At 41.1% G+C, this 19,208-nt stretch overlaps 2 protein-coding genes across 3 annotated transcripts; both read left to right on the forward strand.

Moving 5' to 3' along the window:
* ubtd1a (ubiquitin domain containing 1a) lies at positions 1 to 6,975 on the forward strand. 2 transcript variants are annotated; one of them, XM_085296948.1, is made up of 5 exons: positions 1 to 296; positions 643 to 729; positions 5,110 to 5,337; positions 5,822 to 6,007; positions 6,127 to 6,975. In XM_085296948.1, exons 1-5 carry the CDS (start codon positions 245 to 247, stop codon positions 6,339 to 6,341), a joined length of 768 nt encoding a protein of 255 aa, XP_085153074.1. In that variant the 5' UTR covers positions 1 to 244; the 3' UTR covers positions 6,342 to 6,975. The 2 variants fall into 2 exon arrangements, with proteins under 2 accessions (XP_085153074.1, XP_085153075.1); XM_085296949.1 differs by lacking the exons at positions 1 to 296; positions 643 to 729 and adding an exon at positions 1,273 to 2,179.
* Positions 6,976 to 8,056: 1,081 nt separating this feature from the next.
* rrp12 (ribosomal RNA processing 12 homolog) lies at positions 8,057 to 17,942 on the forward strand. Its single transcript, XM_085296950.1, has 34 exons — positions 8,057 to 8,289; positions 9,367 to 9,590; positions 9,709 to 9,792; positions 9,907 to 9,983; positions 10,313 to 10,418; positions 10,504 to 10,620; positions 10,771 to 10,909; positions 11,021 to 11,148; positions 11,243 to 11,341; positions 11,439 to 11,530; positions 11,616 to 11,727; positions 11,826 to 11,926; positions 12,036 to 12,150; positions 12,234 to 12,376; positions 12,454 to 12,575; positions 12,676 to 12,740; positions 12,839 to 13,001; positions 13,564 to 13,718; positions 14,207 to 14,274; positions 14,636 to 14,729; positions 14,841 to 14,999; positions 15,115 to 15,195; positions 15,281 to 15,386; positions 15,497 to 15,604; positions 15,696 to 15,853; positions 15,927 to 16,018; positions 16,123 to 16,278; positions 16,371 to 16,543; positions 16,636 to 16,746; positions 16,826 to 16,872; positions 16,964 to 17,042; positions 17,152 to 17,219; positions 17,310 to 17,392; positions 17,492 to 17,942. Exons 1-34 carry the CDS (start codon positions 8,151 to 8,153, stop codon positions 17,592 to 17,594), a joined length of 3,867 nt encoding a protein of 1,288 aa, XP_085153076.1. The 5' UTR covers positions 8,057 to 8,150; the 3' UTR covers positions 17,595 to 17,942.
* The last annotated feature ends 1,266 nt before the right edge of the window (positions 17,943 to 19,208 follow it).

The raw sequence follows: 19,208 nt of genomic DNA on the forward strand, positions 1-19,208 counted from the left end.
CTTTAATTCTGGATCAGTGTGGGCGGATTGTGTTGGTAGGCTGTGTACACTATGATTTGGAGGAAATGTGGATACTGATCGCATATTTTTGGAGAAACGGCTGAGATTTACTAAAGGCTCTGCAGAGGCCACCTGGACACATCGCCTCTGCACAGACACACTGGGTCTGTGCCTGTCCTCCTACTTGGCTGATTACCTCTTCTGCTGATCGTCGCGTGAGACTCTAACTTCACCTGAAGTTCGGATGTGGCAGGCAAACTGCAGACGAATGCATAATCTAGCAGACTGGATTTCCGGTATGTAAAATAAATATATGCATTGATTTGGATTCATTAAAAAAATGTAAGAGTGCAAAAACACAACTCTGGACGCGTGCGTGGGCAATAATCAGCTGGCATTAGCTTCAGGCGCGTGTCCCCGTCAGCTGGCGGTACACGTGACGTAAACACATCAGCTCGTCTGACCTCATAAGAACAAGGCGTGCTGAGCTGTCATTCCCTGATGGTGCTTTTCATATAAGGCACTTAATTTCACATCATTACCAACAGTTTATTTATGTGACATTATTGCACGTTCATTTCAAAGCGTTTATATTCGAAAATATGTAAAATATGACAGATTTCTCCTTGATCTGAAATGTAGGGACAGTGATGGGAGGCTGTGTGGGGAGGAGTAGGATGGATGGACAAGGGAGTGCCCGAAACTCGACAAGGAGCAAAAAACGCGGAGGTAAGAAGCTGGACATTGGCTTCGCAGATGTTGAAATAAGTGCAGCTTCATACTTAGGACATCATGTCCGCAAAGCACAAACCAGCAATGGCTTTCTCTACATCTTTGCTGACTTGCAGTTTGTGGTGATGTAACTCTTGAGCTTGAGTGACCCTTCTAATATTCCTCCTTGACCAGCACTTTTGTATTAAATTATTATTTTCCAATATTACCATCGCGGTAGGGAGATTACTGTATAGTGATGTATTTAAGCACATCAGTTAAACACTACATAATAATGGGACTTACTGTCATTGAATTCAACCAATACAACGAGACACTTTCTGCATTTTTATTTACACTACATATACATTCATGTAGCACCTGCCAGATGGGCTGTAAGATAAAGCCTCAGGGTTTCAGGTGTTGCATCCTAGCTACACCTTTGTTATTCTGAATACTTATAGTTTCAGGTGTTAAATGTGTCGTGGCTTAGTCATGTGTCTAATCTGGGTTTAAGGACCTGGCCTGATAGGACAGATTATATAAACACTGTTCAATCCATTCACAGAGCCTGTGTGCTGTGTGCTGCGCTAGACTGCCATTCATTATGCATTGAGCAGCAGCAGGAGCCTCAACAGAGAGTTTTTCAATCAGAGATTGACCTACTTGGTACATGATGTGCTTTATGTGCAAAACACATTCATATGCAGAAGGAAATACATTACCTGCAAGACAGGCATGACCTCTTAGACATTTCGATCACCATCATAAGCTCAGACCTCACAGTTTGGTGAAATTCAATGAACTGCCTCATTGTCAGTTGTGAGAAAGTAGCATCGTATTTCTATAATTATCACAGCCTTAGAAAAGAAAAAGAATCGCCTGTTCAGGACATTTCCTCGAAGTAGACATTGGCTTTCCTTTGAATCAGACTGTAATTGTCTGACAACGGTTTATTGTGTGCTAATAGGTTTAGCACTTTGCCTCTGAGTATTTTTATCCCAGCTCTAAATAGAGCTGATAGGATTAGGGCTCTTGTGTAAAGACGCCACCTTCTGCCAAGGACACTCAACTTGCTCTCCTCCTATATTCTACCTGTTTCCATGAATTGATTCAAAGTTATTTTGGGGTTGTGGTGTGTTTGTTAGTAGAAGGGGATAAAAGTGGTGGGGGATCAGTCATTTTTCAGCAACTGGGGAAATGTAACAATGATTAGCAGAGCTGTGATTCTTAGTCTGCGCAGCTTGGTGAACTAGATCAGGCATTTGTTTCTTCAAGCTGGTCCGACCGAGCGGAGACTGTCTTCTTCCTCGGGATCGTTCACTGTAGCTCATCGTTAAGGATTTTTGATGTACAGCAGTTTGGCGCATATCAAACCTCAGCGACAGAAGAGCAATGGGAGTACCAAACTCAAGGGAATACAATTACTATCAGGTTCCAAATTCCCCTTTGAAGATTTTGCTTAAAAGTAAGTATAGATTTTTGTCAGGGGTGGAAAAAGTTACTCTGGGTGCAATAAAATGCCCCAGAGGGGTATGTGTTATAGTCTTTACTAATGTTTTTGCTGTTATAATCCCATTATGTAGTGGTAATTGGTAAATTAGCATTTGAAGCGCAGCTGAAAAACTGATTTACAATAACAAATGAAAATCAAATTGTATCTTCAGTGCTGCCTTTGACTTTAATACTTTCATGATGATCCATTAAAGCCTGCTTTAATGGATCATCATTTTATTAGTTAAAATGAGTGTATCTCATAAGTGTATCTTAAATGTATGAAGACTTTGTTGATCATTTTTTTACTTGCACAGATGTTGACATATCTGACTTTGTGTATTTTTCTATTATCTATTATACAGTTATTATGAACTTAGTATTACATGCACATTTTACAGTAGGTAGATACAACACTGCTCACAGATCCTGCTTATAGTGGTTGTTTAAAATGATATATAAAATCATACTGCATAAGCAGCAGGTCTACATTAGACCTTTTAATCTCATTCCTGTTATTGCAGAGATTTACTTGTACCATTCTTTTTTTTCTTTTCTTTTTTTACTTCCACCTGCACATTTTAGCTCAGGAAAGTCAAACTTGCTCACTCGCTTCAGTTTAAAGTGCTAATCTTTCCAGGGAGCTAGTCTTACAGCTAAAGGACATGCTGTCAAATCTGATCTCCCTCTACGCAAACACTAACACTGACAAACTGAGTACAGCAGCGAGGTGGATGAAACATTTTTATATTTTGTAGGTCGTCATCACTAAGCACTGATTGCATCTGCTTCAATCTAGTAAACACAACCAAAGCAAAAATGCTTGTACATACTGTTATGTAACAAAATGTACAACCAGGAAATAAAATCTGGCATGTTTTGTTCTGCACTCTCATTCTGAAAGTCTTAGACTTGCACAATCCCAAAACTGTCACTGTGTATTTTCCCATGTCTACTGGCAGGGTCACTTGTTAGGATTCCAGACAAACAATCTAATTTGCATTTGTTTGGCTGGCATGTTAATTTAGTTTTGCATGTGTGCCTGGCTGCATAATCAACATTACACGGGCTAAAAATAAATGTTTTTGTAAGAGAAGTAAAAGCAAAGAATATAATAAAGCTGCAAACACTGGAACAGGGTGGCATCATTTTATATAGCTGTCTCTAGATTTTAGGGGTATTCTGCTCATGGGTTTAGAAGTGTGGGACAGTTCCAGTTTGCACGTCATTTTTAATGCATAAAGTGTAAATTATAAATAATATAAATGTCGTACTTCTGCGTGAAAGCTCAGGCTGAAAGTTTGATATAAATGAACTTGCAAAGCTTTAACATTCTGATGTGCTCAGGCTGGACATGTCTGTTTAATTCAATCCTAAGGGTAATGTGGGAGGAATATAAATCACATGAGACAGAATAAAGTAAACAACTTAAATGTAAAAAATTTTAATGAGTAAAAAACAGTAATAAATGGCAGAATAACTTAATAAGCAGTTCAAAAGAATACATTTAATATAACCATATGTGCTCATTTTGTTATCGGTCTTTAGGATTAAGGTGTCTATGTACAAATTTAATTCAACCAGACAAATTTTGGGGGAATTCACCAACTGAAATTAGCAAATTTGTCATATAACTCAAAACATAATTTTACATTGGAATTTAGTAACAATGTTTTGAGGCCTCTTGTACTGTGTGGTCAGTGTTATAATATTTCAGCTGGTTTCTAGATCAGTGCTACAGAAGATGTCTTTAATATCTATGTCTATTGGGATGTGTATCATTGCTAAATGTTATTTAAGATTTTATAAAGGCTTCCTTTGATCTTGTTGGAAAATCAGGTTTGAAAGGGACAAAACCACGCTTTGCAGCAGTTTGTAAACACTCCGTAATTCGATAAAGTGACAGTGTAATTGAGTTGTAGTGGCTTTGTGTTTGTATTTATGCGTGCGTGCAGTGGCAGATCTGTGTCTGTTGGCTGCCTTTCATTGGCTAAAGGGTTGTCATCTTTCTATCCAATGCCTTAAGGGATAGGCACAGATAAATCCTGTTATGTGGGACCTGCTTACTGCCTATAATCCACTGGTGTTTGCTTGTGAGTGAGCGCCTGTCCGTGCGCATGTGTGTATTACTGGCCACTGCAGTAATCCACAGCACTATAAATAATCACTTTGATTTTCCTCTCTCTGTGAAGCAAATTGACTTTTTGGTACACCAGTACTGCAGCTATACACCAATAGCTAGCAAAGAAACACCTGCAGTAGGTGTACAAAATACTGCTGCTGGAGCTCTGATTTAAAGAAAACGAAAGAACAAGACCAAAAAAAAGCGCATTTTGGTTACTGGCTATAGTTAGCCTATGCAGAAACTGCTAAATATCACAGATAGTGACTGTGGTGTGTGTGTGTGTGTGTGTACAAGGTATTAAGATGAGCTTTTTGTCCCTTTTTGTGTTTACATGACTCAAACCAAGAACATTTAATGCATTCAGTGCATTTATACCTACATTCTTTTAAGGACACTTCACATCAGAGTAAAACAAAAATATTTCCTGACCTTGGCTGTCTGATGTAATAGTACAGAGCTCAGGCGTTTTTTTGGAGCAGTGATGTCCTTATCCACTTTAGTAGACATCGACGTAATAAGTAGTTTACTACCAGATACCTGGATTCGCACCATGTAATCTCTTTATTATGTAATTAGAATAAATTAGCAACAAAGTTTTTTTTCTTTGTTTGTTTGTTGTTTTACTTTTTATAAACTAGAAGTTGTTTTCAAAAGCGTAGCCCGGATTATTTCTGCGTCACAGTCTCTTGGTCATTTCTTAGAGCAGTCTGTAAAATTAGATTAAACACCTCTCTCTTTTTTTTTTTTTTTTTTTTACCCCTCCCTCTCTTTTTGCTAAGGACGCAATGAGCCTCTAAAGAAAGAGCGTCCAAAATGGAAGAGTGAGTACCCGATGACTGAGGGCCAGCTCAGGAGCAAGAGGGATGAATTTTGGGATACAGCTCCGGCCTTTGATGGACGCAAGGAAATCTGGGACGCACTCAGAGCAGCAGCCCTGGCTGCAGAGTGCAATGACCTGGAGCTAGCGCAGGCTATCGTGGATGGTGCCTGCATTACATTACCACATGGTATGCAAACACACATACACAAAATCCCCTTTGAGATATGAAAGCATAATTTGGCTATAAATTATACGCTGTAAGTGGACTAGACCTCCCATTGTAAATGCAGAGCTCACTGTAATCATTTGTAAAAGTCAAAGAACAGTTTGCTGAATCCCATCAACTGTGCAGAGATTACTGTTGTAGTAGTTACATAATAGTCGCAGTACTGCATGACCACTGTGAGTGGTCTGATGCACTGAAAGCCCTGGTGGCGTTAGCTGGAAAAAAAAAAAGCAGTCCTCACATAGTCTTCTCACATGCTCATCTGCTTTTAACTGCTACTAATGGAAGAAAAGTGATGCTCAGACAGGATTTCTTAACAGTTGAAATGAGGGGACATGTGTAGCTCAAGGTTAAAGTTGTGTATGTTGTGGAGAGGGATAAGGGTTTTTTTTTTTTTTTTGGTTTTTTTAACTGGTTGTTTATCTGGGTTATTTCTCTTCTGCAGGCTCTCTCACAGAGTGTTACGATGAGCTGGGCAACCGCTATCAGCTCCCAGCGTACACTTTAGCCCCGCCTGTCAACCTCATCACTGAAACATCCAGCGACAGCAAGGTTTCCGAATCGACGCAAAAACAATCTCAGCCCTCTCCGAGCAGAGAAGAGTTCCAGCTACGGGTGCGATTATCAACTGGTAAGACTTGGAATTATGCATCTGTATATCTCTAAAAATCACGTTATGCATGGATTGTTGGAAATGAGATTTTTTTTACCTGGATAAAAAGATCTGTGTCAACTCTACTTCTCCCTTAGGAAAGGATGTGCGTCTCACAGCCAGCATGGCAGACACCATCGCTGAGCTAAAGAAGTTACTAGAAGAACAGGAAGAAATTGATGTGTCCCGCCAGAGGTGGTTCTTTTCTGGGAAGCTTCTGACCGACAAGACTCGCCTGCAAGATACTAAAATCCAAAAGGAATTTGTCGTCCAAGTGATTGTCAATATAAATCCCTCAGTCATAACTAACTGAGGCAAATAAAGCAAGGTGAAGAAAAGATCATGAATGTGCCAGAGGTGGGCTGCTGGAACAGGAGTTGGTGACATTACTGTCCAGTTAATTCTGCGGTGGAATTTTGTGTACATTTTTATATAAAAATATATTGCTTTTTGTATTGCTCCTTTTTCTATTTTTCCTTTTTCCAAATGGGGAAAAAAGCACTGAAACACTTTAGGTGAAAAGTAGAGCCCTAAGATGCACATCCCAGTGTCCGTCTATTTGTGAAGCCATGAACTCACAGCTTTGTTGTTTACATGGGTTTCCCTTCTTGTCATGTTTGTTTGTTCTGGTGCTTATGAATAAATTAAATATGGTTCACCTCAGAATCTAGACAAAAATCTTTCTTTCTAACTCTTTTACTTTCATCTGTTTAGGTAGTAGAAACGTTCACTGTATGTTGTTTGCTCATGTGCACACTGTTTTCATTTCACTACTGTACATTCATGGTAAAGACAGGGAATGTAATGAAGGCACCTTTTTTAAAGGGAATAAGAGATGACCAGACTTGCTTTTTTAATTTTATCACTATGAACAAGAAGGTGTAGTTTGATGTACAAATATGATGCTCACTGTACTTGAATAACTTAATAAATATTATAAATTTAAAGTTGTTCTTTTCATTTATTTATTGGCACCAAGATCTGCAATTGGAACTGGATGTTCCCAATAAGGGTTGGACCCCCTTTTGCTGATGAAAATCTCTCAGTTAACTCACTGTCACTGTGGTCATAATATGGTTAACAATACTGAGGTAGGCGCTGACATTTAAATGATGCTCAGTTGGTGCTAAGGGGCCCAAAGTGTGCCAAGAAAATAACCCCCACATCATTACACGACCAGCAGCAGCCTGAATCATTGATACAAGGCAGGATGGATCCATGCTTTTGTGTTGTTTACGCTAAATTCTGGCCCTACCACTTGAATAACACAGTAGCAACCGAGACTCATCAAACCATGCAGCATTTCTATAATCTTTGATTGTGCAACTTTGGTAAGCCCGTGTGACTGTTCTTGCATCGCAGGATTGTCACCAGCTGGTCTTCTGCTGTTGTAGCCCATCTCTATGTTGTGCCTTCAGAGATGCTCTTCTGCATACATTATCTGAGTTATGTTACCTTCATGTCCTCCATTCTCCCTTGATCTCTGGCATCAACAAGACATTTTTGCTCACTAGATTTTCTTTTTTTCAGGCCATCATCTGTAAGAGAGATGTTTGTGTGAGGAAAATCCCAGCAGATCAGCAGTTTCTGAAATACTCATTCCAGCCTATCTGACACCAAGAACCACACCACCTTCAAAGTCAATTAAATCTCCTTTCATCCCCTTTCTGATGCTTGGTTTAAACTTCAGCAGGTCATCATGACCATGTCTACATGCCTAAATACACTGAGTTGCTGCCATGTGATTGGCTGATAAGATGTTTGTGATAAAGCAGTTGAAAATGTGTACCTAAAATGGCAGACGGGTGTAATGACTGGCTGTATTTTTGTATCATCGTTCTTTTTATATGGTTTTATATGCCACACCTGACAAAGCTATACTTAAATTAAGGTCACGGGTTTCCTTTATCTGCAGAAGAGGTCATATCTCTCTTTAGACGATGGCAGTCAGGGTAGTTGCAGTCATGGACCGTAGGCTCGTGTTATTCACGCTGTCTGTGGTGGACAGCGCCATCTTCAGGAAACATAACTTGTGACACGTGAGCGAAGCTGTGACGTAGTTTGGTAGGCGACAGAATCGGGCACAGTTGGTGGTGTAACGTGATTATTTTCAGTCCCGAAAATGGTGAAATCGGGGAAACTTCGCTCTGGGACGGCGTCGAAGCTCAAACGGTGGAAAAAAGGACACAGCAGCGACTCTAACCCGCAGACGAGTCGCTTCCGTCAGGCTGCTAAAAGCCGCTTCTTCAGCCGACCCACCGGTAAGCGTTCCCTCTACACGTGGGTCTCCGGCTAGCGTTAGCCATTTAATCTTTCTAGGTTTTGACACAATCAGCAGCCACATTCAAGCTGCTGGCAGAAACTTTAACGTCATATCGCCACATCTATATCTTTTTGTCAGGTTAAATAACTTGTATGTCAGTTTAGTTTTAGAGCAACAGCTACTTGTGTGTTTGGAGCTCAAAGACCAAGCTATCATCTTTAGTTGTGTAAAAGTATCTGCCCTGCACCTATTAAGCCTAGAAAAGATGTGCTTTACAATAAATGTGCAAAGTTTGTCAGTTATTAGACGCAAATGTGGTTGTTTTGGCTCTGTAGCCAGCTGATTGTATGAGCAACAGCATGTTTAGGTTTGAACATCCAGCTGTGATTTGAGTATTTACATCAGCACACTGGGTGAAGCGTCCCCTTTACTTATCTGGTCTGCTTAATTATGAGAGTCCAAAGTAACTAAAGAATAGTGTAGCAATAGTTAGGATGGTTATTGGTAAGATATTGTTGTCGTCAGTGGTGATCTAAGTTCAGACTGTCAATTCACTTTATTGATTCCTGCTCAGTTTTTTTCCTAAGACTAAAAGGTTGGCCTGTACATATTTTCAGCATCAGCTGTTTTATTATTGAGTCTGAACATATTGTAGAAACAAAATAGGAAAACTGGTTGCATCGGACTAAGGTGTGCAAAGGCTCCAATACTTTGGGATTGTCTTTACTGTTTTGGAAATGTCTGAAAAAGCATGCATGCATGGAAAATTAGATGATAGGTTTGGTGGCATGCAACTATGATTGACTGGTTGATTTGGTAGTGGTTCACAGTTAGCATGCCTAAATAAAAAGCAGCTTGGTCTCCTCCTCTTTGGGAAGGTTAATTGATTTTTTTTGTTTTTTTTCCCCAAGTCAACCACATGCTTGTGCAGGTGAGGTTAGGTAATCCGTCAGTCAAAGGGAAAAACTAAAGGTCGCGCTTTCTTGCACATCTGTCTCCATGTCTAATTTGGGGTCAGAATTTGGTGTAATAAGGTTTTAGAATTCAGTTTTTGTTTTTTGTTTTAACCCCACAGGAAAGAGTGATCTCACAATCGATGCTCTCAAGCTTCACAATGAGCTGCAGGCCGGTCCGCTGGAGATCGGCACTCGTAAAGATGCCGCCATGGAAGAAGAGCCAGAAGAGGCTGTATCACAAAGAAGTTCGGGTACCTTCCTCAGTGGCCTATCAGACTGCTCCAACCTTACCTTTAGAAAGGTGCAGCGCTTCTGGGAGTCTAATTCAGCTGCACACAAAGAGGTGGGCATCACTTTTATGATGGGCCATTTATTGATAACATTTTAGTTTGTGTGCTGTTTATATTGTGAGCAAAGCTGGACAGTGAGCTTCCCTGCAGCTCTAACGTTGTCTTCTACAGATCTGTGCCGTGTTGGCAGCCGTTACTGAAGTGATCCGCAGTCAAGGTGGGAAGGAGACTGAAACAGAGTACTTTGCTGCTTTGGTGAGTGCTTTTTAAAAAAAGATTCTTTTAGATTTTATGGTGTGGTTTGCTCGAAAGGCAACGTAAATCAAGGTTTTGTTTTTCAAAATCCACTAAATCTTATTTTCCCCTAAGATGACCACCCTGGAGGTTGTGGATACAGCAGAATCCCAGGCTGCAGTGGCATACCTCCTCAACCTTGTCATGAAACGGTAGGACCCAAATACTTAAATGTTACTCCACTAAGCAGCACTGTTTCCTCACAATAAGAAGTTTCCTGGTTTGAACCCTGGCTTGGGACTTTTTTTTTCTCTCTCTCTTGAGTTTGCACGGTCTCTCAACCGTGGGTTTACTTAGGCTTCTTCTCACAGTTCAGAGACATGCGTGTTAGGTTAACTGATGATATTCTCCACCCGCCATCGACAGAAAGTAGAGAAAGTCCTTAAAGTGTTAAGATATATAAGCGTGGCTTATAATGTCCACAATAAATTCAACTGGTGTGTTGCATTTTTCCATCTGCTTGACGTGTTGCATTCCTTAGTGTTCCTGCTCCGGTCCTCAAGTCGAAGTTTTCCGACACCACCAAGGCTCTGATGGATGTCATGTCCAAACAGGCCACATCTGACACTACCTCGGCACTCAGATGGGTAAGTGGGCTTGTTTCTGTGTCTGTTTGGCTCTTCTTTTGACAACTGCAGCAATGCTTAGCTTTGTTATTTTTCTCCTCTGCAGATACTGTCATGTCTGGCCACTCTATTGAGGAAGCAGGACGCATCTGTGTGGACTTACCCATCTACTCTCCAGGCTTACCATGGCCTTCTCAGCTTCACAGTGCACAACAAGCCTAAGGCGAGTCCCACCAACCTGCTCGTAACTGCTCAGCCACACTAAACAGATGCGTTCAGTCTGTCTTGGATTTACTGCTCATCAGCTGTATTAAACATTCAGTGAAATACTAAAAGTGAGGACATTTGTGCCATTGAATTTTTTTCCTTTCAGGTCCGTAAAGCAGCACAGCAAGGTGTTTGCTCCATTCTTAGAGGCAGTGACTTCCTGTTTACAGAAAATGCTCCAGCCCATCATCCTGCTGCAGTTACCACAGCCAAATTCTGCACAAAAGAAATGGAGCAAGCAGGAGGTGAGACAACAGGTTTATTAGGACCGCGGGTTGTTCTCTATATGATGAAGATTTGTGCGACTCTATGGCTGTCCAGCAGGTTGTGGGTAATGTTTGTGTTTTTCCCCATAGGCAGTAATGAGGACACAACCGCACTCCATGTGCTTGGCCTTTTGAAGGAGCTGATGGGGACGTTTCCTCTGGGAGCTGTCAAGTCCTGTTGTGAGACTCTGCTGCGAGTGATGACACTCAGTCATGTGGTGAGAACACAAAAATATTCATAGGTGCTGCCAAATCCCCCTTGTTCATCATCGTGGATACTCAAATATAGTTGTCGATGTCTCTTGACTGTAGTTGGTGACCGCTAGTGCCATGCAGGCCTTTCATCAGCTGTTCAGCGGGAAGCCCAATGCTTCGACGCTCTCACCAGAACTCAACGCACAGATCATCACTGTGAGTGAACATAAACCAAACAAGATTTTTAAAGTTCGATTTTTAGTTATAATACAAAGCTTGGTGTGAAAACTCAATTGTCATCTCTTATCTCCAGGCTCTGTACGATTACCTGCCCAGTGAGAATGATTTACAGCCGCTGCTCGCTTGGCTTGCTGTCATGGAGAAAGCGCACATTCACCTGGCGAGGTAATAAATGAAAACAGTACAACAGATTCCCATAACTGTGCATTTTCCAGTCCGACTGTTGGTCCACAACATCCTTGTCGTCTAGTTTGCAGAGTTCTCTGAGTTTGGGTCACCTCCCTCGCCTCTTTTCTGCTGCGATGTCCTGCTTGTTGTCACCTCACACTCAGGTGGTTTCTGCAGCCACCAACACATTAAAGGTAAGGGACAATGAAGATGGGTATCTTTAGCAGATGATGATGTAAATGCTTGTGTGCACGCTCCCAGATGAAGATTTATTCCTGGTTATCTCTTCCAGACGTTGTTGACTGAATGTGTTGCCTCTCCTATGGATGAAATGGGCACCGTCACTGGCACAGCATCTTCAGGGAACTCCTCCTATGTCTGCAAAATGTTTCGGTATGTTTCCTAGTGTTAAGCATGCTAGTCTGTCTTTTTTCCTTTTTGTTCTTAGGAACTACATATAAATGTTCATCATTACGATTGTGGCTGTGCATGTGTGTTTCAGTATTGTAGAAGAAGGATTGTCCTATCGCTTCCATGCCTCTTGGCCGTTTGTGCTGCAGATTCTGGGTTGCTTCTATCGAGTTGCAGGGAAACAAGCTCATCCCATCATGACTAAGGTATTGCCACAAAATTTTGCTGATCACTAGGCTGTCAAAGTAAGATAAGTTTGCTTAACTCAATGCTTTTTTGTCCTGGACAGTCTCTGCAATCTCTGGCAGACCTGCGCTCCACTCCTCATTTTGCCTTCAGTGGAGAGTTGGACCTGGCTGTAGGAGGAGCTGTGGAGAGCATGGGGCCCGAAGTGGTGCTAGGTGCCGTGCCTCTCAACATCACTGGCTATGAGTAAGGACACAAACATAGTAGTATTCTTGATGTTTTTATTGCTTAACAAATTAACAAACTTTTTTTTCTTTCTTCAGCGATGACTTGGAGTTCCCACGCAGCTGGCTGGTCCCAGTCATAAGAGATCATGTGAAGAACACTCATCTTAGTTTCTTCACTTCCTATTTCCTCCCTCTGGCTTCTACACTTAAACAGAGAGGTAAACAAAAAGGGGTATGGTCCTTTGGAGGGTTAGGTAGAACAAAGGTGCATTTTCTGGCTTGTGTGTACTGATAGATTGCTCTGTGATTGTGTTGTAGCTGTAGAGTTGGAGCAAACAGGGCAAAAACTGGAGGCCAAAGTCTATGACACCTTACAGCTTCAGGTACTTTTACAAACTTCATGTAAATAAGTAAACAGAACCACTTGATGAATTATTACAATTTTTTAGAGCGTGTTGCTTTCTTCTTTTTCTTTCTTTAGATTTGGACCATGCTTCCTGGCTTCTGTACGTGCCCTGTGGACGTGCTGACAGCTTTTAAAGGCATTGCCCGCACTCTTGGTATGGCTGTCAATGAACGGCCAGACCTGAGGCTCACAGTATGTCAGGCCCTACGCACCATTATCAACAAGAGCTGCTCAACAGGTAGGAAAACACATGGTCGAACAGTAAGAGAACAATATAATCCTATGTCTACTCAATTATGGAAATATTCATAACCCTGAGTATTTTGGTCAATATTAACATCGTGTTTATCCAACGTGATTATTCATTAACTTTAGAAGCAACATCCACTTATTGAACTTAAATGTCTCAACAGTGGATCACCTTAAACTTTGAATATAAGTCGATTACAACAAAAATGAAATTGAAGTGAGATGCAGAGTCATAGAGGTAAGATTCAGAAAAAGACCATGAAGCCTGTCACAAAGAGCACATTTGGAGGCCAGTGCCACAGCGCTGGTGGTCAGAGCTTTCAAAATGGGAGGCCTGGAGGTTCACATGAAAAGAAAAGACAGAAGTTGATTTGTATAATTGGAAGAGAAACAGTCCCTTAATACAAGATCATCATTTCTTTATGCCCTTTATCTTGTTGTAATAATTGAAAGATAAAAAGGTATCTGGGGGTTAAATCAAGTCACCCAACACTTGAATCTTCTAAATTTGTTCATTTACAGTGTTTTGTGTCCTTTTTTTTCCACTGCAGAAGAAGAAAAGGCCGAAGTGGGCCGCTTCTCTAAGAATTTCCTGCCCATCCTTTTCAATGTGTACAGCCAGCAGCCTGCTAATGGAGAGTCTGGAACCTACAGGATGGCTGTGCTGGACACCATCAAAGTGTATTTGGGTATCACTGAAATGCCGGTTAGTACGGCTTATTTGTCTTGCATTCTTTCGCACTAAATTGCATGCAGTTACTGCCATATTGAACACTTTTTGAAGTGCTCCAGTCATTGAGAGCTGATCATGCACTATATGGTCAGAAGTACTGGGCCACCTACACTTTGCCATGAAGCTCCTGGCACACAGTTTTTGTGCTGATGTTAATGGCAGAGGTGGTTTGGATTCTTTTACAGACTATGAGCCTCAGCACTCAGTGTGCCTGCTCTGTAACCTAAATGTTTCCATTTCCAACAATGCCACTTGTAGACATGTAATAACCTGACTTGTTGCAATGAGCTCTTTAATATGATGTGTGGCCCAGTACTTTTCATACGACATATTTCAGCGTATCTAATCTGAATTTGTACAAAAATTAATATATTTATAGGCAATCAAGGCCATCATAGGCCATATTTCTTATGCTGGTTTATCACTAATGATAATAATAAAAAAAAAATATCAACCCTCAGATGATCTGCACATTCCTGCAAAAAGCCACAGAGAGGTTGACCAGCGCAGAATCAAATGAGTTCATACGGTAAGTCATAAATGAGAATCTCTTGCCATCACCTTCTCTCCTTCTGAATCGGTGATTTATATACACTGAGCTACATGAGCCAGAGGATTAAGAAGTGAGTGACATTGGTCATCTTTTTAAAATGTAATAGTCTGCTCAGGGAACCTTGGGTCTTGTCATTCATTTGGATATTATGCAATATCCACTTAGGTATGGGTGGAAAAAACCCCAGTGCACCTCTGATTTCACTCTCTGATGCCAGCAGTCTCCTTCAGCAGAAAATTACACAAAACCTGATCAGGAACAGCTTGAGGAACGAAGCCTCTAAACATCCCCCATTGTCTAATTGATTCTTTTTGTTTTGGCTTTATTTGCATTTTAGGCTGTCAGTGATGGATCTTGTCGTTGCTATGGCTCCCTGTGTTGATGAAGTCACCATGACTAAAACCTTTGAGCTGATAAGGCCATATCTGGAGGTAAGAGCACTTGTAGTTTCTGATTTAAACCCATCAAACTTGAGTAGTATTCTTGTTAACTGTGTCTCTGTTGGTGCATTTTTAAAAAAAATTGATTTATTTCTTTTTCAGACAAAAGAGCCAAGCATGCAGAAGAAGGCGTACCGTGTGCTAGAGGAGATGTGTGGAGGAGAGAGAGATGCATGTAGATTGTTTGTCATGTCCAATCTGGAAACGCTCAAAGTCGTGCTGCTTGAGACTCTGAAAAACGCCTCTTCACCTGCAAAAAGGGTGAGTGTGCTGTTTGAAAGAGAAGTAAAATAAACGAGACACTCAAAGGGACTTTATATTTTGGTTTATACTGCTGTCTGATTTTTATCTTCCTGTTTGTATTGCTTTTCCACAGCCGAGACTTAAGTGTCTGAGCCACATCGTAAGAAGGTTAAATGAAGATCACAAAGACTTTATCACCACGCTGCTGCCAGAGGTATTGTCACAAACAAGTGCTGGCAAACACAGAGAGATGGACTACTGGTTTTTGTCAGTTTTTATAAGGATGTTGTGTCTTTCAGGTGATCATATGTACGAAGGAGGTGTCTGTTGGTGCTCGTAAGAGTGCCTATAATCTGCTGGTGGAAATAGGAAATGCTTTTGTCCGCTTCTGTGGAAATACTAAAGGTAACATACATACATATTGTTTCTGCTAAATTTGCACGGACCCAAATCTTTCCACAAAAAAACTTGATTGTAAAGGTTTGTAATTAGTTGCGCTTCCATCTCTGATCCAGATGCCATGGAGCAGTATTTAGTGATGGTGTATGCAGGACTCACGGGCTCCGTCACCATGATCACTTGCGCAGTGCTGGCTCTCACACGCCTTGTGTTTGAGTACAAAGGTAGGCCTGCTGACTTTCAGCAATTCAGTGGTGTTGATTTCAAGGTTTAGAGTCTCGGACTGGATTCAGTGTGCTTCCTTTTCTTTCTCAGACTCCATAGAGCTGACCACCATGGAGCAGCTGCTGCAAAACATTTGTCTGCTGCTGTCGTCTCATACCAGAGAGGTAGTGAAGGCTGCCTTAGGCTTCATCAAGGTCATCCTCTTCATCATGGACCCCAAGACCCTGGCCTCGCATGTCACTGTCATGGTATGTACTGTACATTGTAGTTAATGGAGTTGCATTATTTTATTTTATTAAATATTTTGTTGTTTTTGTTCAGATGGAAGGCATTGGAAACATTAGGGATGATATGAGAAGGCACTTCAGAACAAAGCTGAAGAACATCTTCACTAAATTCATCAGAAAATTTGGGTAAAGGCACCACATTCTTATAGATGCCATCAGGGCTCTGTCAGCTAGCTCGTGGCTCTAATTGTGTGTTTTGTTTTTGTTTTTTTTCCTTGCCGTGTGCTCAGTTTTGAGCTGGTGAAGAGTATGCTCCCTGCAGAGCACCACAAGGTGCTAGCAAACATCCGCAAGGCTGAGGCTCGGAACAAGAGGCGGAAACAGGCCACAGAGGAGCAGGACGACTCTGAAAGTGAGCAGGAAGCACCTAAAGCAAAGGGTGAAAGGTAGGCCGCTGTTCCCAACATAAAACCCTGCCTTTCATCATGCATTTGCCCATCTCCTTCCTTTAAAAAACCAAAAACTTTCTGCCCTTAAGTATCGAGGAGATTCTCGCTGAGTCGGACAGTGATTTGTCAGAGGATGAAGGAAAGACTCGCGGTGCTCAGAAGAAAGCAGGCAAACAGCAGAAAGGACGGGCTTGGCTCAAAGAGGGAGAGGAAGATGACCCACTTAACTTCCTTGATCCTAAGGTTTCGCAGAGAGTGTTAGGTAAGACCATCTGTTTTGTTTTCAATGGGTGCTTTTTGCCTGCAGTTTAATTTCTGAACAAAAGTATACTCAGTTTTGTTGTCGTTTCATAGCCACAAACCCAGAGCTGAAGAAGAGTGCCAAGGCTGACCACGGCTTTAAAGTGACCTCAGATGGACGGTTGATCATTAAAGAAGATGAAGATGAGGATGTAAAGGACAAAGGTAAGTGAGATCCAGTGCTGATCCGTACATTGCTTAATGTGTGATCAGACAGTGATAACAATTTAAAAAAACCTCACAGATGGAGGTGAGATGGAGGACATCCTGGAAGAGGCTGGAGTCAAAAGTGTGAGTATTTAACCTTCAACCTACAGAGTTTGTCTTCTCTGGGACATTTCAGCACAATTTTATTTACTCTGTCCTTTCAAAATACCCTCAGAAAAAGTCACAGAAGAGGAAGTTTAATGATGACAACTTTGATGATGAAATGGACATCGAACCCCAGTTGAAATATAAAGGTAACTTAAATTGAATTAACTTTTTTTAGCAACTTAAACAAGTTGCTAAAAAAAAGTTTAAGCAATTTAAAACACGTCATACTAATTATACGTCTTCTTTTTTACGCAGCTGGAGGTTCAGGTATCCACAGACCCCTCGGACATGGCCAGGAATTTGGAGCCGATTACAAATCAAAGGTGAGTCTGAGAGCAGTAACTGGACTGTGATGTGGTCCTAGTTGTGAGCTGTAGTTCTGAATGGTTATTCTTTGGTCTTGCATTCCTCAGAAAGGAAAAGGAGATGTAAAGAAAAAAGGGAAGCTTGATCCTTACGCTTACATCCCTCTGAAGAAGGCCCAGCTCAATCGCAGGTATGAGCAGCTGCTGTTACTGTGTAGATCTGTAAAACTCTGAAAGCTCTGGAGTTTAAAAATTTGGTTGGTAACATATTTTTATTTATTCTCTCAAAGGAAACGTGCCAAACTGCAGGGCCAGTTCAAGGGCATGGTGAGAGGAGCCCAGAAGGGGGCGCTGTCTGGAAAGAAAATGCAGAAGAAAAAGAGGAAAGCCTGAAAACAGAGTATTTTCCTCACTGCACTCTAAATGCACTGTGTGCAATGGCATGTTCATGTATATGCCAAACGTTTGACTTACACACACACACAAATCCTGTGTGTGTGTGTGTGTGTGTGTGTGTGTGTGTGTGTGTGTGTGTGTGTGTACAAAGGTGAAAGCAGTGTGTTATTAGACTTTGACATCTTTAAATGGTCCCTGACAGCTTTCACAGCAGCAGATGTTTTACAGGCTTCCCCTGCCTTAATGGTTTTTGTTATCCTTTGGCTGTACATCAGAGAAATGTTTCTGCTATGATGAACACGAGTATATTTATGTGCTGAAATATACAAACAATATTGGAAGTGTGATGCGTGTCCTGTTATGTGTTCTTTGGTCCCTTGAGGGTGCTGTAGGCTTCTGAATAGTCGAAAAGCTGCATTCCCGGAGCTTTTACAGCTCAATCTAAATGCACCATTAACTTTGTGGAATATTTGAACCTGTTATTGCTACTTAAGAGACTGAATCAAACAATGTAGGTTGCTTGTGCTATGGGGGTTAACATAAATTACTGTTATGTGATTCATTTTCCTTGGGTTGCTGTGAAATAAGTCGTGTCAGCTACTTAAGACACATAAGAAATTTATGCCAATTAATTGTATTTTAACTTTTTCTTTTACAATAACCCCTAATTCCCAGTGAAACGTGGTTTTACATGTTTTCTAGCAGCATTTATGTGTAAATATATGACAAATGTATCACCTATTTTTAGAATTGTGAATTTGAATAGCACGTAAAGCAGTTGTCAGAATTTAGGAGTTATTTTGCAGATAGCTACACCTGATCAAATATGCCAATTGCATGGCAGTAAATCAGTACACTTAGTTATGTAGACTTAGTCAAGATGACCTGCTGAAGTTCAAACCAAACATCAGGATGAGGAAGAAAATGGTTTTAAGTGACTCAGACTGTGTTGTGGTTGGTGGTGCCAGATGGGCTGGTCTGAGTATTTCAGAAACTGCTGATCAGCTGGGATTTTCCAGCACAACCCTCTCTAAGTGAAAATACTTTCAGAGCTGTTATCTGCTTCAAGCTCATAGGTAGGGAACAGTAACTCAAATAGCCACTTGTTACAGTCGAAGTTGCATCATGTTGCCTTGAAACAGATGGGTAATAACAGCAGAAGACCAAAACAGGTGCCACTTATTTCAGCTAAGAATATAATTTGCACAGGCACACCAAAATTGAAAAATGATGAGTTTCGATTTCTGCTGTAATATTTGGATGGTAGGGTGAGAATATGGTTTAACTAACATGAAAGCATGGATCCCATTCTGCCTCTTTCAAATTCAGGCTGGTGGTGCAATGGTGTTAGGAGTTTTTTCTTAGCACACTTTAGGCCCCTCAGTACCAACAGAGCATGGTTTAATGTCACTGTGTACCTGAGTATGGTTGCTAACTATGTTCATTCCTTTGACCACACTGCTTTCAGTAGCATAAACAATTATGTCACAAAGACCAAATGATCTCAAACTGGTTTATTAAGCATGGCAGTGAGTTCACTGTACCTGAATGGCCTAGATCTAAATCTAATTGGTCACCTTTGGGATGCAGTGGATCAGGTGTGCAGCTGAC

The sequence above is a fragment of the Mchenga conophoros genome, linkage group LG13 (genome assembly GCF_057382185.1).
Source record: "Mchenga conophoros isolate Kocher_MC1m ecotype Shallow Benthic linkage group LG13, M_conophoros_male_GT1.1, whole genome shotgun sequence".
NCBI classification, from domain to species: Eukaryota; Metazoa; Chordata; class Actinopteri; order Cichliformes; family Cichlidae; genus Mchenga; species Mchenga conophoros.

Coding starts and splice junctions, on each gene's coding strand:
- ubtd1a (XM_085296948.1), top strand. CDS start 245: ATGTGGCAGGCAAACTGCAGACGAATGCATAATCTAGCAGACTGGATT. Junction 730..5,109: donor AAGGAGCAAAAAACGCGGAG/GTAAGAAGCTGG, acceptor CTTTTTGCTAAG/GACGCAATGAGCCTCTAAAG. Junction 6,008..6,126: donor ACGGGTGCGATTATCAACTG/GTAAGACTTGGA, acceptor CTTCTCCCTTAG/GAAAGGATGTGCGTCTCACA.
- rrp12 (XM_085296950.1), top strand. CDS start 8,151: ATGGTGAAATCGGGGAAACTTCGCTCTGGGACGGCGTCGAAGCTCAAA. Junction 12,151..12,233: donor CTCATCCCATCATGACTAAG/GTATTGCCACAA, acceptor TGTCCTGGACAG/TCTCTGCAATCTCTGGCAGA. Junction 14,730..14,840: donor TGATAAGGCCATATCTGGAG/GTAAGAGCACTT, acceptor TTTCTTTTTCAG/ACAAAAGAGCCAAGCATGCA.